General features: G+C 39.8%; 1 protein-coding gene across 1 annotated transcript in view; it reads right to left on the bottom strand.

The window, feature by feature from the left end:
- The window catches only part of LOC109910569 (exocyst complex component 6B-like), a 141,305-nt gene that overhangs the window by 52,050 nt on the left and 70,084 nt on the right, over positions 1-19,171 (bottom strand). The window contains exon 8 of the mRNA XM_048601076.1: positions 12,761-12,870. Coding sequence (XP_048457033.1) covers positions 12,761-12,870 — 110 coding nt within the window. The remainder of the gene's footprint in view (positions 1-12,760; positions 12,871-19,171) is intronic.

The following is a 19,171-nucleotide window of genomic DNA, read 5'->3' as shown; positions in this document are numbered from 1 at the left end:
TTCTGAAGAAAGGTCTAGGCCCGAAACGTCAGCGTTCCTGCTCCTCTGATGCTGCTTGGCCTGCTGTGTTCATCCAGCTCTACACCTTGTCATGAGATTTCAAACAGTTTGAAACAAACAGAGAACTGTTAGACCAGAAGACTAGTTATAGAATTAGGCCAATCAGCCCATTGAATCTGCTCCGCCACTTAATCATGGCTGATATGTTTCTCAATACCAATCTGCTGCTTTTACCTCATCATTGAAACCTCAGTAATGTGATCAGACATTGAGATATTCCACCTGATCAAGGCATAAAAATAGGACTTGCCTTTATCTAATGATCACCTGATAGGATCTTAATAGCTGGGAAATCCATTAAGTCTTTTAAAATCTTGAACAGACCACACTCTGTCTGGATGTATGATACTCAAAGAACCTTCCCCCTTCTGCATAAAATCAAAAGACCGGTGTCTCCGTCCAAACAATGGATAGAACTGACTGCAGTAAATTACTACTCTTCATCACCTCATGCAGAGGGACAGAATTTCATAGTGCCCTTTGCCGGGAAGTGTTAACCATGAATTTTTCACTCCACCAATCTAAAGGTCAACATTGGAGCCTTCTCAAAAAGGTAGTTTTACAAACCATCCTTTCTTATTTAACTCTCCCATGCTTTAATTAGGGTCATTATCTAGTGGCTTACTTATTTTAAGTATGTTATTTTGCTCTATGAGGAGCTTACTCAATGCCTAGGGAATCCCAAACACAGAGTTCCATCCAATGGTATAATGATTCTTTGATGTATAAATCAAAGGGTCTCTATACAGTGACTGATTAGTATATATATATATAATCAGGTCTCAGAGGGCACCCTTTTCACAATTACTGAATCAATTCAGAACTTTATTTAAAACAGGTTGTGAGGAGGCAAAATCTTTTCCTGCAATAGTATACCAGCAGGGAAACTTATTATTTATTTTGGATTTATACAATTGGGGCGACATTGCCAATCACTTTTTTTAAATGGCTGAAGAACGTATCTGCTGAATGATCCAATAGCAAAATGCAGAAGCCCAAAACATTAGGTCTGGCAAAAATTAGCCTGAACTCAGCACACTAAGATTAGAAACAAAAATAGAAACTGTTGGAAAAGCTCAGCAGATCTGGCAGCATTTGTGGAGAGAAATCAGAGTTAACATTTCGGGTCAAGTGACCCTTTCCCAGAACAGTTCTGAGGAAGGGTCACTCAACCCAAAAAATTAACTGTGATTTCTCTTCACAGATGCTGCCAGACCTGCTGAGCTTTCCCAGCAACTTTCTATTTTTGTTCCTGATTTACAGTATCCGCAGTTCTTTCCTTTTTTATTTAGTACCCTAACGTTGGAATTGGTTTTCTGAGGTGGGGGTAAGAGGGCTGGAAGGGTGAACAACAGAAGGACGAGAGGATGGATGAAGGAGGGGGCAATGAGAAAGTGCAAGAGGAAAACAGAAAAGTGAAGGGATGCATTTGGATAGTTAGGAAGGAATAAGGAAGGGTGAGAAGAGTAGGAGTACAGAGTAAGAGGGAAGCGACTGATAAAAATATGGTGAGAGGGTGGTTAGGTAGAGTTCATCAGTACGACAGGCCTGCTGGGCTAAATGGTTTTTAACGATCCCAATGTAAATTAAAAATCAATTTAAACTCTTCAAAAATTGCAAGCATATTTGAACACTTGTAAATCAACTCAAAAGGTTGATTTGGACCTATCTTTCAAAAATTTATATTTACACTCCAAATCTAGCGAAACATCTCAGGATACTTTATCCGGCAGGAGAGGGGAGCATGTATGGCGTACAGGATGAGAGAGTGGGAGTCACAGATTTTCTGGATTTTGGGAGCTGAACAGCAGCAGAAGTAACTGATTAATTCCAATCAGGCTTTTTTGTTTCAAGCATATGCTTCTCATTTGGAGCGACAATTTTTCTAAACTGAGCGGCCAAAGTCTATGAGCCTTTACATTGAACGGAATGAGTTCCAGAACTCCAGATGTCCTACAGTGGCAATTACTTGCGGGGATGGATTCTAAAAGAGATTCGGTCTTAGCATTCAGGGAACCATTTGTACTCATCAAGGTGAAGATGTTGGTGTCCATCAAAAAGCCTTTTTGACCTTGGGCATCCAAAGTCCGTAGCTCTCCTCCATGACTCACATTAGATGCAGCCGAATACTCCTCCACATTGCTACATCAAGCACTGTCAGGTTAAGTAAATGGGTTAGAGACACTGTCCTGTCACGCACTCATAAGTCAGGTAGATGCTTGTTGAGCAATAACAACTTCAAAAAGCACATTCCTAACTGCAGAGGTCAAACAATGCATTTTCCAAACAAGGTAAATGGCATAACATTGCTCCAGTGTATTTAATGTTAAGGGGTCCATAAACCACATCCACAATTATGTTCTTACCTTTGCTACTTCTTATAACCACTCAGTCAAATTCTGAATTTTGATTTCCCAAATCAAGATAAATTCTCACAACTATACTGATCTCAACTTTGATTAACTGAGCCATCCTACCTCATTTTCCTTTCTTCTGTTCTTCCAAAATGTGAATAATCGGGGCCAAGCTGTAATCACTTTGAAACCATGTCACTGTAATGGCTGCCATATCATACTCATTTATGAGTTTTTGTGTTAACAGTTCATCTGTCTTGTTACAATGGTATGTGTATTCAGATAAAGAATCTTTAATTGCGTCTTACCAATTTTCCCCACTGTGATTTAATTTGTTGGTGCATTCTTCTCCGTGTGTGTGCTGTCCCTTCCTGTCAGACTTTGTTTATCATTACCCACATGAACATCCTGCTTCCTCTTTAACTTTCCTCACCACATGTGAATTTCCCTCCATCTTCACAGTTTAATGTAAAGCCGTCTCTACAACCATAGTTATAGGATTCACCAATACACTGGCCCAAGCTCAGTTTTGATGAAGACCATCCTAACAGCACTGTTCCCCTTTCCCCAGTACTGAACCCAATACCCTAACAATGAAAACCCATTTCTTTTTTGTACCCTGAATTCAACTCTGGTCTTTTTTTTTACCCCTTGTCAATTTGCTTGTGGATCAGGTAGGAATCCAGAGATTACTTGTAGTTCTGCTTTTTGATTTAGCTTCTCACTGTTCATACTCCCTCGCCAGCAGCTCTTTCTCAGTCACAGCTTTTATTCTTGCCCTCCACTCCAAGTTCCTCTCTAGCCTGGGGACGTCACAGCCCATGGCATCGAGCATGACAATATAGCCTTCAGGACTCTTGCTGTCAGATACAGACAGCAATGCACACTTCTCTAACTGTACTATCCCCTAGTATAACTCCAATCTCTTTTATTTCCCACCAGTATCAGGGCTTCACATTGAATAATACATACACTGTTTGCCCTAATCAGTTTATAATCTCACAAAATAAGGTTCATAATAATCCAGTTGCAATCAAGGGATAACTTGTCAAGAGAGGGACTAACAAATCCATAGTTGTTTCAACATGAGACAGCCGCATGCTTGGAAGTACAGTATGTGTTCATCTTCAAGGACCTGTTTTACTTAAATACATCATTTTTCTAACCCGGAGAGTTGGGGGCAACAGGTAAAGACAGGTAAAGGTAGAACTGGCCTCCTCCACCTCTGCCGGTCTGAGTCACCATTTTCAGGCCCTTCCATTCAGAATCCCATTCTTTGCCACTATTACAAACTGTTGAAAGATCTGCTGCAAAGGCTTAACACCTTTGAAGGGATGCTTTCGACCAATGGTTCGGCAAAAGCAGTTCAGATCAGAAGTCAAAACAACTTTGCTTTTGCAATTCCAACATTACAGCAGGGACTATACTTCTAAGCTAGTACTTAATTGGATCTGGGCCACTTGGGGTGGCAAAAGGCACTATGAAAGATGAAAGTTCTTTCTTTCTAAACTGGTGCAATGATTAAGTTACTGCTGTCTAACATACATCGACAGCAACATAATAATACGACTGTGGCCTCACAATACTGTCAAACTTATATTTCAGTCGCAAGATACAGGCAAACAGCAGAAAATGCGACGTGCTTTCCTGTTGATTGAGGAATTGTGCAGACAATGCACTTAATAAAAGGGTTTGCTCTAGGACACACATTCTCAATGCCAACCTCCCCCCCTCCAGCACTTGGCTTCAAATGCACAGGTAAAGTGCTGGAAACAATCAGTGTTTGAAATCGCAGCCTGTCCATCCTGCAGGAGGCATCTGTCAACAACACCGCATTACACTCGAGACTACAATATTCTTTGTGATGGTTGTGTGAGGAGATAAAGGAAATGAGTGACACAAGGGTTAGTCAGTGCTTTGGGGAAGAATCCTGCCACAAGGCAGTGAGGACAGATGCTTTTTACTTCATAGAATGCCTATTTCACCTCCCTTGTACAAAACCTACCTAGAAGACAAAGATCCAGTTTCAGAGCAACATCTGCATTTTAAAATTTATTGGTTAGGTAAACTGGTTATTCATCTGACTGCTGGTTATGAATGCACACAAATGGCTGCTACATTTAAATACGTAACGGCACTGACTATATTTCCACACAAGTGATAAGACACTACACAAATTTAAGTTCTTTCTTTCAATTCTTCAATTAGGTTATTCCAGTTAGCAACTCATTCCTGCACAATTCTGTCTCAATGACTCAGACTCCAGTTATTATAAACCACTTAAACCCCTTGATTAGATTCCAGCCTGTAACTCACTCGTGCCTATCTGTTATTCTATGTAAAATCCATCCAATCCCTTCGATTAGATCCCAGCCTGTCATCGTTGCCTGTAACTCACTCCATTATTATAACATAAAGCTATCAGAACCTTTTGATTAGATTCAAAGCTGGAATTCATTCTTGGGCATTCATTACTCAACATACAAACAAACCAGTATCCACAATTTGATCCTGGTATGTACTAACTGTGTTCTAAACATAACTTAAACCCTATCACGATCACTGTTTGTAGATTCCCTGCTAAATGACAGTGTAAGTCAGCAAAAAAGTCGTCTGTTTTTTATTTAATCACAACATTTTACAGAATATCTGCAAGTGCACAACTATATACGCAGGACCAGGTCAGGATAGAAAACCGGCATCTCACACAGATTCATATATATGAAGAACTTAAATAGAACAATCTCCTTCCACTTCATCAAATTCCAACACATCTAAACTTTTCGAAGCACTCCCAGTGTGCTCTATTTAAATGGATCTAAACTCTTCCCAATCATTCCTATTGAGTAAAACTCCAAGACATCAAATCACTTTCACTGCGTATAATAAGCTAAATCCCATCCCTGTTAACTGCCATTCTGTACAATTTCAACAGATTAAATTTCTTCCCAATATCTCCCACTTTGTTTAATTCCAGTGGAACATATGTCTTCCCAACCTCTCCCATTTTGTCCAATTCCAGTGGACCAAATCTCTTCCCAATCACTCCGAAGGTTGATCAACATTTTGCCAATTCTTTCCAACATACAATATTTCAATGGGTCTAAAGTAACACTCCATAAAGATCCAGCTGCTTAAAGTATTAGCAATCAATCCCAATGAAAAGTTCAGCTCTGGAGATAACAGCACATTTCACAGTCTAACTACTTTTGGGCAGGATGTGTTTTCTGTTAGGCTCTGTTTTCTGTTGAGGTTGAAGGACTATTATGAATCGTTAAATATCTTGTGGATGGAGAAGTTTGCAATTAGCTATTTTTATTCGCAGTTTATTGAAATCCCAGTCTAACTGAAACCATTCCTTGGCAAAGTAGCCTGTCTTGTTTATCAGCTGCTGGCTGGAACAGGAACAGCTATACCAGGATGAAATGTGCAACAAGCAGGCAGGATGAACAGGAGCATGTTTGCAGAACATTAACTTAATGGTTTTGTGCAGTTTATTATCTGCTACAATACTTAGCCAAATGTAACAATGGTGTTCTGCTGGAACACCCTTCAGGAGTTAACATTTTTATGGTGAGGGCCGTTTGTACTTGGTGTACTGGAATTCATTATCTGAAAAGATGGTAGAAGCAGATTCATAGAAACTTTCAAAAAGGAAAGGGAGAAAAATTCAAAAAATAAAATTATGAAGGCTAGGGGGAAAGATCAGGGGAGTACGGCATGAATTGGACAACCCTTTCAATACAGTCCCAAGGGCATGATAGACTGTATCACCATTTTTGCTGTATAAGTCAAAGAAGCAACACCAAGTGAGGTTGTGCAGCCTGTTCTGTCTGTATTGATTCTCTGCAAGAGCAAATTAGCTCGTCCTAATCTTTCCCTATTGCCTTTTATTGTTTGCTCTCTTTAGCTGCTTATCTAATTCCCTTTTGAAAGCCACAATTGAATCTACTGCCACCATACACTCAGGTTGTACATACCAATCATTAGTTATCTGGTGTGTTAAAAATTAGGTTTTCCTCATGTTCCTGTTTTTTATGCTATTCACCTTTATATTAGTACCTTTTCATTCTCAATCTTTCTAACAGTTAATATCCCAGGAGTTACCACTAACCAGAAACTCAACTGGACAAGCCACATAAAAACTTTGGCTATAACAGCAGGTCAGGGGCTAGGAATTCTGTGACAAGTAACTCACCTTCCCTGTCCACCACCTGAAAGACACAAGAAAATGAATACTCCCCACCTGACTAGATTAGTACCGCCCCATACACAGGAGCCTCAATATGACCTAAAAGACAATAATCTATGGACTGGCTTCCCATCCACCACTTTAAACATTCAATTTCTCCACCACCAGCAGTGTGACAGCGGTGTACTATCTATAAGATGCACTGCAGCAATTCAGCAAGCCTCCTTTTCCAACACCTTCCAAACCTGTGATCTTCACCACGTAGAAGGTCAAGGCTGCACCACCTGCAATTTCAACTCCAACTATTCTGACTTGGAACTATATCACCACTTCTTCATTATATCATTAGCACAAAATCCTGGAACTCCCTTCTCAGCAGTAGTGTGGGTGTCAAAACCACATTGACATGAGTGGTTCAACAAGGCAACTTATATCCACCTTCAAAATGGCAATTTATTATGGACAATAGAAATGGCCATGCTATCAATGTTCATATCCCATGAACAAATAAAGATACAGTTTCTGTCTACTCTGTCTAGGTACCTATCATTTTGATTACCTCAACCAAACCTCCCTCAACGTTCTCTATGCTATGAACAACAGCCCTAGCTTTTCCATTTAACTGAAGTTCCTCATCCATCGAACCATTTTGGTAAATCTTTCTTAAGCCTTCATATCCTTCGTTAAGTGCAGTGCCAAAAACTGGACACAAAAACCAGTTCAGTCTAAACTAGACCTTTTTTTCAAAGATTCATCATAACTTGTTTGCTTTCATGTTTTATACCGCTACTTATGAAACCCAGGAACTCTTTTGCCTTCTTAACTTGTTTTCTCAAGCTGCTCTGCCATCTTCAAATACTTGCGCACATATGCCACAGATTCCTTTGCTCTGTCACTCCTTTTAGAACAACACCCTTTACTTTATATTCCCTTTCCTGATTCTTCCTATTAAAATCTACCACTTCACACTTCTTTACATCAATTCTAATCCACCATGTATCCAACCACTCCACCAGCCTGATTATGTTCTCCTGAAGTCTACAACTATTCTCTTCACAGTTCATTCTACTTTCATGTCTTGTGTCATCTGCAAATTTTGAAATTATGCCTTGTACACCCAAATCTAGGCAATTAATCTAGATAGTTTTGGATGGACAGAAAAAGATCGGCATCATTTCAAAGTCATCAGGTGTGTCCCTTTATGATGTCCTGGTCAATACTCATCCCTGAAAACAACATCACAGGAAACAGATCATCTAGTTATTAACACATTGCTGCTAGTCCCACATGAGAGTTATTTCTTTTCTTATTCATTCATGGCTGGGTGCCTGTCCCTAGTAGCCCAGAGAAGGTGGTAGTCAGGTTTCCTCTTGGTCATTACCTGACACTTGTGTGCTGTGAATGTTACTTGCCACTTATCAGCCCAAACCTGAATGCCATCTAAATGCAATTGCTGCTTCAGTATCTGAGGGTTGTGAATGGTACTGAACGTTGTGCAATCATCAGCGAACATCCCAACTTCTGATCTCATGATGGAGGAGTGGTCATTGATGAAGCAGCTGAAGATGGTTGGGCTCCTGAAATATCCCAAAGTCTGTCAGAAATATTGATGTAGTTTTGAAGTGTAATTAAAGTTCTAATGTAGGTAAGTTCATTAAAAACCTAATGGCACTATTTCAAATTCAGTAAATCTTTCTTATGCTTCAGTAACCATTCCTGGATAAGTCATCATGTATGACATCCAACTGCCCCACCCTCCCGAACCAAATAAAGTAACTGGTAGTTCACTATTTTTCAAGCAGCAGAGTAGAAAGAGTTCAGGCTCTGTTCCTCTACACTCCTGCTTTGGCTCACCTGGCCAGACACATTCTTCTTTGCTTTCTTTGTTTTGCTTCTTCATGTCTCTTTTGTATCAAAGTCCATCTTTTCTTTTTTTCTGCAGCTGCCGTGAAGGAAGATGGTTGCGAGGGCAGCGCGGTGGATCTGGACGTCCGTTCCTCGTGGCCACAGCTTTACCGAAGACTTCAGCATTAGTGGGCCTGGTCCGGTCCTCCTGGCAGCGGTTTCAGCAGTCGCTTTAGCGGTGGTGGCATGGTTCCTTCCTCCTGGCTACGGCGGCAATGTGGCAGCAACTGAAGTGGCGATGGTTTGAGTGAAGCTTTAGTGTTGGTCAACTGGTGGGTCTAGTCTGTCCCTCATTTGTTTGGCTTCGATGTTGGCTTTGGTGTTGGTCCAGTCTGGAAATCCTTGCTTTGGTGGCCTCAGGAGCGGCTTTGGTGCTGGTATCCCATAACCACTCCAGAAACCCAAGAGCCGTGGAGGGAACAAAAGAAGAACTTTGTCCTAACTCTGCCTCAATTATTTCTTTATATAATTTCTGTAATTAAAACGGCACCAAATTGTAGTCACTTACACACACCTCATTGTATTTTCATAAATACATGTGACAATAAATTGTTGTTCTATTTTACCTTTGTGCTCCATATATTTACCTCCTTATAGCAATTTTATGTTCTTGGAAGATTCAAAACTGATTTACAGCGAATGAAAGACTTATGAAATGTAGAAAGTGTGGTCCATTAACAATCAAAACAACAAGTTGCTACCACAAAAATCCATGTCTTATGAATGAGACAATCTGATTTTTTGATGGCATTGACTGAGGGATAAATATCGGCCAAGACACTGTATTAATCTTCTAACTCTTTTTCAAGATAATCGTCATGGAATCTTTTTACATCCATGGAAGGAGGCAGACTGGATCGCAAACCTCTCACTTGAAATGGGAACGGATGTGACAATATAAACGCCATTATTTCAGGTATTTCTGGGATCAGTGGAGATAATGTGGGGTGAAAAAATTAAACAAGTGTGGTAGGAAAAACAGAAGGGTGCAAACAGACACCATCAAACTTAATATCTTGCTTACTAGGGACTCAACACGATGACCTGGCATACCTAACATGATTGACGGGCTGACCCCATCACTCCAGGGTTCAGCAAGAATGACAGCTAAATATCCTGCTGGCTCTCTGTGCCGACCTCTAATAAAAACCAATTCAAACCTGTCACGTTACTGAAGGGAAGAAGTGGCAGGCGACATTATTGGTCAGGGATAGTGGAGCATTGTTTTGCAGGGGGCCCTTTTTAGCTGGACAACAACTCCAGCAGAGAAGACGGCAGCAAAGTGCACTCAAAGCATTTTATTTAAATTTCCTTCTGACATTCAGGCTTTGTTTTTTTTTGTCACAAGCTGACAAGTATTTTAAAAGCACCTTAGACAACAGATTTGAGGAATTTTCTCAAATGACACACACAAGCCCTTTGTATTGAAGGCTAACATTCATTGTCTCCAATTCCAATTCATTCTTTTCCAGAACTTCGCAACTGTGGAGCTTCAGAGTCTTCCTACGAACACTGAAGGGCTTTTAAACCTCAAGACTGGCAACAATGAATCATCGTTAATTCATTTTACTCCTACCTTTCTTTCCTGTTCCTTCTTTTATTTTTTTAAGATCTCATGCCAACTTTTTTAAGACGATCAGCAGAATTATCTCCAGTTTCTTGGCCAATACTATCCCCTCAATCATCAGGGCATCTGGGTGTCTTTGGGATGGTATGGAAAAGATGGGCCAAATGGCCCGCTTCTGTGCTGTATCATTTTTACCATGAGAAGATTATCTGGCTATCATTACAATGTTGTCTGTGGAGCTTGACGTGTGCAAGTTGGCTGCCATGTTCTCGACATTGAAACTGCGATTACACTACAAACATATTTAAAGTACTTTGGAATGTTTTGACCGGAATACTGAAACAGGAGTATGGCACTCAGAGCCTCAAGCCTCAAGCCTGTTCCAACATTCAATAGGATCACACCTGATCTATAGCCTAACTTCATGTACCTGCCTTTGGCCTATACCCCTTACTACCGTAGTGAACAAAAAAACTTATCTACCTTGCATTTAAAATTAACAACTCTTCTAGCATCCATTCCTAACTGTGGCAGAGAGTTCCAAACATCTATCACTTTTTGTGTGCAGGTGTGCTTCCGAACCTAAGGAGGGGTGGGGCCACGGGGGAAAATATTTGCAAGGCTATGGGGAAAAAGGAGAGAAATTAAAATAATTGGACAGTTTTTTCAAAGAGCTGGCAGAAGCATAATGGGTTGAAGGTCTCTAACTCTGCTGTAGGATTCTACAAACAAACAATGGAAAATGTGTTGCCCACTCAATCTAGCCTCAAAAGCAACATCAATAAGCTGAAATAGAGTGCAGGAGGCATGTTTATTTTTATAAATGTGCTCTCAGGATGTGGGTGAAGCTGGCAAAAATGGCTTTACTGCCCATCCCAAGCTGCTGTAACCGCAGCCACGTACTGAGAACTAAGCGACAAAATTAAAGTTAAAACTATACCATGTAAGAGTGAAACCAGGAAACCTACAATTATTATGTTCAATCCTCTCACTATTTGTTTAACTGGCTTATAACATTATTGACTGTTTTCTGTAACTTTATAAATATGCTTTGTTTTTTTCATTAAAATCAACTTGCCAATGGCTGAATGATTCTCTGAGCTTTTCTGTCTTCAGTGTCAGCTGTCTTGCATTGTAAACAAGAGTCTAATCTGTGGGTCATCAGCCTCTTTCTAAACGAAGAGGCCATTTTAAGAAAATGCTCAAAATCAAAACTAATGAGAGCCAAAGACGAAAATCTGGCATTTCCAGAAGTTGCTATTTTAAACCAGATACTTAGCAAATAGGAAAATATCCCTGGCAGAAGGACAGTTTGCATATATAATAAATACAAGACATATATATCAATGGAAGTAAAGTGAAAATAAAATGTTCCTAACTTTGAATTGTCACTATTTTTGACCTGTTCTTTAACTATAATTTCATCAGTGAAATCATCCTTACACAAACATTATCTTACTGCATGTATAGTTAAGACAATTTTTTAGCTATTGAGTGGTGTAGCTATACCACTCAAACATGTCTATTCTGAGCAAAAAGCATTTTCTCATTTAAATCATCATTACAAACTGTAATATGCAGCATTCGCCTTTTTCTCCCACAATAAACACACAACCTTTATATTTCCTGACTTCATTTTTATTTCTGCTTTTCTCCCTTTTCTCTTTTTCATTCACTCGTGGAATGTGGGTGTTGCTGGCTGGCCAGCGCTCATTGTCCATCCCTAGTTGCCCCTTGTGAAGGTGGTGGTGAGCTGCCTTCTTGAACTGTTGCAGCCCATGTGTTGCAGGTAGACTCACAAAGCCCCTTAGGGAGGGAATTCCAGGATTTTGACCCAGCGATAGTGAATGGCGATATATTTCTAAGTCAGGACAGTGAGTGGTTTGGACGAGAACTTGCATATGATCGTGTTTCCATGTATTTGCCCTTGTCTTTCTAGATGGAAGTGGTCGTGGGTTTGGAAGGTGCTGTCTAAAGATCTCTGTGGTGAATTTCTGCAGTGTGTCTTGTAGATAGTACACACTGCTGCTACTCAGCGTTGGTGGCAGAGGGAGTGGATGCTTGTGGATGTGTGACCCAAGTGGGAAAATTTAGAAACTGCGAATGAGATAAAATGAAACGGAACCACAGGTAACAGACCTGCATTCGATACCAAGACATTTTTTGAGCTGTGATACATCATTGTCTCTTCAGTGTCAGAATAATTCCATGCAGCAAAATGAATTTCCATTTATAAAGCGTCTTGAACATAGTAAAATGCCTCAAGGCTTTTCCATAGGAGAATTGTCAGAAAAGCTGTTCCCGTTGATTTATGGAATCTTGATATGTTGGATATAACCTAAAAATTTGAGTCAGGGTTTTCAAAAGATAAGTTAGGAGACACTTTCCCACAGAATGGGTAGAAGTAATTTGACGTTCTCTTCTGAAAACATCAGTTGATGCTAGAACAATCGTTAAATTTAAATCTGGCATTGATAGATGTTGTCAACTTAAAAATATTATCGATTATAGGGAAAAGGTATTGGGTCTCCATTCATTCATCAGCCATGATTTCACTGAACGGTAGAACAGGCAGGCATAAGAGATTAAATGGTCCATTCCTATTCCTACGTTCCTTCAGGGCAATTAGCGATGGCAGTACCTCCTTAAGTATCAAATATCCCATTCAGACTCTTTCCTTACCTCAGATGTAAGTCCTCTGAAAACTTCAGGCAGGCATAGATAAACTCTTTAATCTGGGAGTAGACTTTGGGCACAAATTCAGAGAACGGGAACTTTTTGGGGAAGGGTTGCTGAAAGTAAAGAACACAAGTTAACATGGAACTAGAAACAATGTCACCAAGATTGTGAATCACAGATCACTCAATGCTGCATGCCACTGTGCAGTCACTTAAAGCTCTGGGAGCACCAATTTTTTTTGTAAAAAACCTTCTCTTCGGGTGCCTGTTTCAGGGTTCTGTCAAAATAATTTGGCAAATCAGCCATTGTTTGAGTTGATGGATATTGCACATTTGTAACAGTAGTTGGAGCTAATGGCGATAAATCTATTATATCTTTATGCCTAGAAATATCACTTATTTTGTTAAGTTTATCACACATCCCTTCTTCCCCTTTCTTTTGTTCATCCTCCACTCCCCATTTTCCTTACCTTTGCACTTGTGTAAAGCCTCTTAAATCAGTAACTTTTGCCAATTAGATATTGGCCTGAAATGTTAACTCTGTTTCTCTCTCCACAGCGGCTGCCTGACCTGCTGAGCATTTCCAGCATCTTCTGTACTCAGATTAGATTTTCAACATTTTCAGTATTTTGTTTTTGTTTGTTATATCTCCTGATCCAACATGGCACAACAGGCAGCATGGGAGAAGCTGAGCCACATCAAGGTGCTAAGCAATTTCTTAGATTGCAATTCGTTGGAGACCATTCACCCCATCATGTCTGAACCCAGATCACCAAATAAGCATTTCACTCCTGTCACTCTCCTGCTTTTTGACCACGACTTTGCAAATTCTTCCTTTGCAGATAAGCATGTAATTCCCTTTTGAATGCTTCAGCTGAACCGGACTCCACCACATTCTCAGATACTGAGATGCAAAGATAGGGAAAGAAGTCCAAGGGAGCCAAGGCAACATTTTTTAGCCAAGGTAGACAAATACAAAAATTGGCTAGTCATTTGAAAGAAAAGTTGAGGATAGGGATCAAGCATGGGCGGTCGTGAAAGTGATATCACTGCATGCATGGACAAACCACAAAACCAATTTGGGAGACACACACCTTGACTGAACTAACAGCTTGTGTTATTCCATGTAATGCTCTCGCCACATAATAGCATTGCTAGGAAGAAGCTGAGGAGACTTGTTCTGGAAATGAATGAGAGCTGGCAATAGTGGCAGAGTCATTTTGTCACAGAATGATGCCATTAGGCCTATCTACATAGTTTGATGACTCTTAGTTTCATAGAACATAGAATACAGAATACAGAACATAGAACAGTACAGCACAGTACAGTACAGGCCCTTCGGCCCACAATGTTTGCCGACCTATTATCCTACTAAGATACCCTGCATACCCTACATTTTACTATCCTCCATGTGCCTATCCAAGAGTTGCTTAAAAATCTCTATGCAGTTTCAATGCAGTGAAGGTGTACAGAAGAAAAAAGGATGTGGGTTGGATAATGGATTTGCAGCTTTTAAAGGAGTTAGAGGAGAAAGTTCACTGGAACTCTGATGACAGTGATTGTAAAGAAGGAGACAATGATGGCTTAGGGTCGACTTGAACGATAACACAACATATTGGAGCACAATATTGGGAAATGGATGGTTGAGCATTGAGTCAGTCATGAGGAGGCCACATGACCCATCGAGTTCATGCTAGCTCTCTGTTGAGTAATCCAGTCAGTTCTATTCTCCTACTCATTCACCTTTATAGTTTAGTTATAGTAAGTTTATTTTCCTCAAATGCCCACCCAAATTCCTTTGCAAGTCATTCATCATCTCCAAATCCACCATCCTTGTAGACAACAAGTGCATGCTGATGCATATTTATACAATGTGAGATGATCAACCGAAATACAACTTGACTGCTCCAAAGTGGCCTAACGGACAAAACTGGAGCCAAACCAAATCAGGTCACCTCTGGCCCTGACTGCCAAATGCAACTGCTGAAAACAGAGACTTTCATTAACAACGGAAGGCACATATGGCTGTGTCGTGGTTGATTTAATAGGTGCTGCACTGGAATAGGAAGCCCACAGCTAGTTAAATGACAAAGTGATTGCCAAAACCCTTTGTCAGTCTGCATTTCATCTATTGAAGAAAGCAGCTTTTTGCAGACATTGTGGAATGAACCCAAGAGTCTAATCCTGTCTGTTTTTAAGTGTCTAAATGTCACAACTCAAATGCCAAATGGCTCAAATCAAGAGCTTACCATGTTGGAAATGGCAGGAGTCACTGTAGACCTCGTCACTCCACATTCAAGCGCTAGACTCCACAGTGGCACAAAACCCTCACAGCATCTCATCTTTTATGATGAAATAATATTACAAGTACCATTTTCAAGGTAAACAATGAAATCAACAAGATATCACTATTGGGAATACACCATCTAGCTTTTTTCTCCCAGTCAATTTGCACTGTATTGATATCAAATTCCACTTAGACAACATAAAACCAAAAGATGTGAATGGTATTTAATCATTACTTATTTAGTATGGGATAAAAAGTGATCTGATTTATGTGTATATATTATTATGACTATTATTATTTTTAGAGTTAGGATTCTAAAATAGTGGCTTATGTGGTTGGTTATTTTTCTGGAAGGCAAGGCCGCAGGATTATAGAGTTTACAGGAGGGATAGAGAAAACGGCAAAGGAGGTAGAGTAGCATTACTGATTAGAAACCAAATCGCTTCTATAATGAGGGAGGATGTAATGAGGGGAAATAATACAGCGGAGGTCTTATGGGTGGGAGTGAGGAACCACATAGGAATAAAAACCACAATAGGTGTCATAGACCAACTGGTAGCAGCTCATAAGTTCCAGTTTATATAAATGCTGAAACTAGGCTACGATGTAGCAAAGGCAGAGTAGTATTGATGGGGAATTTTAATCTTAACATAGACTGGGAGAGACAGACAAGCATCTGCAGAAAGTTTCTGAATTTATAGTGTGCGTCTGGGATAGTTTCCTATGGCAATGTGTCTTGGATTTGACAAGGGAATAAGCAATTCTGGATCTAGAAATGAGCAACCAGTCTGATTTAATTAATGTCCTAGTTATTTATGGGCATTTGTCAAATAGTGATCATAACATGATTGAGTTTCATGAAGCATTTCTAAGAGATAAGCGAAGACTGGATACAAGAACTTTGGATTTAAGTAAGGCAGACTTTAATGGAACGAAGCAGACACTGTCCACAACAAACTGGGAAGCTCTGCTAATAGGTAAAACAACCAATAAATAGAGGAACCAAAACAGAAATTGCTGGAAAAGCTCAGCAGGTCTGGCAGCATCTGTGTAGAGAGATCAGAGTTAACGTTTCAGGTCAAGCGATCCTTCCAAAGAACTGGGAACTCGGTTCTAAGGAAGGGTCACTTGATCAGAAACTTCAACTCTGAGTTCTCTCCAAAGATGCTGCCAGACCTGCTGAGCATTTCCAACAATTTCTGTTTTTGTTTCTGATTAACAGCATCTGCAGTTCTTTTGGTTTTAATGAACAATGGAGGGTGATCAAAGAAATATTTATTGCTATTCAGAAGCAGTTTGTACCCATGGGAAGGAAAAGCTCCACCTCACATTAAAAAAAAGGCCATTGATGACTGTAGAGGTAATGGACAGGATAAAATTGAAAGAAAGAACTTATAAAAATGTAAAGGAAAGTACAAATCTCACAAATACAAAAACTAACAAAGGGTCATAAAGCGGCTTGTGAAAGCGATTAAAAAGGATTATGAAAAGAGAAAAAGGAACATAAAAGACAATAAGAAGAGATTTTATACTTATATAAAAGGAAAGCGGCTGGCTAAGAGTACTCTTGGTCTAGTGAAGGCTGAGAATGTAAGAATGGAGATATTGTCAGTGACGATGGGGAAATAGCAGACATGCTGAATGATTATTTTGCTTCAGTGTTCACAACAGAAAAGGAGGATAGCTTGCCAGAAGTCCCAAAGAAAGTAACAGAGGTTCAGGGACTAAATAAAATTTGCTTAAGTAAATTATCAGTAATGGAGAAATTAATGGAACTGAAGACAGACCAATCACTAGGACTTGATGGTTTCCATTCACAGGTGTTAAAGGAGATAGGACAGCTTAGATGCTGATGCCCTAACCATAATCTTTCAGAGTTCCCTGGATTCAGCAGTTGTACCTCTGGATTGGAAAGTTGTTCACGCCACTCGCTCTTTAAGAAAGGTGACAGAGGGAAACCAGAGAATTATAGGTCGGTTAGCCTAACATCTGGGGAAATTGTTGGTGTCTATAATCAAGGATAGGGTAACTGAAAACTTTCAGTTATTCAGGGAGAGTCAGCGTGGATTCATGAAGGGTAGGTCATGCCAGAAAAATCTCAAGAGTTTTTTGAAGAGGTCACAAAGGTGGTGGACAGAGATAAGTCAATGAATATTGTCTATATGGACTTCCAGAAGGCTACCAATGAAATTTCCCAGAAGAGACTGTTAGCTAAGGTGGAAGCCCACAGAATTGAGACCAAATTAGTGGTATGGATAGGAAATTGGTTGAGTGACAGGAAACAGAGAGTTGGAATAATGGGTGAGTACTCAAACATTCAAATTGGCAGCACACAACTGTGGTATCCCACAGGGATCTGTGTTGGGGCCTCAATTATTCACAGTATTCATTAATAACTTGGATAATGGCATAAGAAGTCAAATTCTAAATTTGCTGATGACACAAATTGGGCAGTATTGTGGACAGCGTTGACAACAAGATAAAATTACAACAGGATATTGATAGATTAGGTGAATAGGCAAAGCTGTAGCAGATGGATTTTAATATAAACAAGTGTTATAAGCAAGTACATATCAGGATATATTTTAGAAGGCACAAAGTTAAATACAGTGGATATCCAATGAGATCTGGGGGCTCTGGTGCATAGTTCTTTAAAATGCCACAAACAGATGCAGAAAATAATCAAGAAGGCTAATGGAATGTTGCCCTTCATATCTAAAGGGCTGCAGTATAGCAATGCAGACGTTATGCTGCAGCTATATAAACTTTAGTTTCACGCGAGTTAGAATACTATGAGTAGATGTGGGCACCACACCTTGGGAAGGATGTTTTGTCCCTGGAAGGAGTTCAACACAAGTTTACAAAAAGATACCTGAAATTCAGGAGTTATGAGAAGAGATTAGACAAATTGTTCCTTTATTCTCTAGAATTTAAAAGGTTGGGCACAATCTAATCAAGGCTTCGTGCATATTAACAGGGAAAGACAGGTAAATGAAGATAAACTATTCCCACTGGTTGAAGATTCTAGAACTGGAGGCATAGTCTAAGAAGTCAGGCCTGATCATTAAGGAGAGATGTTAGAAAGCACTTTGACATGCAAAGAGTAGTGGAGGTTTGGAACTCTGTTCCTCAAATTCCATTGTTAAATTTAAATCTGAGATAGACAAAATTTTATTAAGCAAGGGTATCAGGGGATTTGGGCCCAAGGCCAAATGGATTTACACAACAGATCAACCAGGATCTTGTTGAATGGTACAGCAGGCTCGAGGGATTGAATGGCCTACTTCTGTTCCTATGTTCCTCAGAGAAAAACTATGTCAGGCAGTCCTTCTAGAATAGTGACATAATCCAATCGGTGTCAGAGAGAAAGGAACCCTTCAAGTGTTATTACAAAATTGTTTGTACAGTACTGTGCTTGTTTACATCAGGGAGTACAAACATTGAAGGTCATTGGCTCGCTTTTGCTTCAGGGTGATAAACGGTTGAGTTTAGTTTAGGAACCACGGATAATTAATTTTTTTTTTGAAATTCAGAGGAGACGTGACAAGTGTCAGAAGTAAAAATAGTTTCCTAAAATAAGGACAGTAGAGCATTTATGAAAAGTAGTTATCTTAGTTGCAAAAATAAAGCTAAGAACTGCAGATGCTGGAGATCTTAAACCAAAACAGAATTTGCTGGAGAAACTCAGCAGGTCTGGCAGCATCAGTGGAGAGAAAATGTTAACTCTGTTTCTCTCTCCACAGATGCTGCCAGACCTGCTGAGTTTCTCTGTAAATTTCTACGTTTATCTCAGGAGCAAAGTTCAGTTTATACAATTTCCAGTGTCTGATTAGAAATTTGCAGGTTATTAAAAAGCTGAGATAATCTAAGCTCTCAGTTTTGTCAGTATTCATGTAAGAAGACCTCACAGTTCACATGGAAAAACTGGGGAGAATCAGACATGATATAGAGAGGTAATGTTTCTGGATGTGAATCACTGTAAAGTCATGGTGTTGGGGAATGGATTGAAATTTTGTCTTGCTTGCTTTTTATTCTAACTACATCTATTACGAGGCAACTTTGATTTTTGTTTGCTTTTGTTGATTATCTGATTAGCTTCTGTTGTTAAAGGAACTCTACAGACTTGTG

Source organism: Rhincodon typus, chromosome 1, assembly GCF_021869965.1.
Source record: "Rhincodon typus isolate 14 chromosome 1, sRhiTyp1.1, whole genome shotgun sequence".
In the NCBI taxonomy this organism is placed as follows: Eukaryota; Metazoa; Chordata; class Chondrichthyes; order Orectolobiformes; family Rhincodontidae; genus Rhincodon; species Rhincodon typus.
This window is presented reverse-complemented; position numbering and strand designations above follow the sequence as displayed.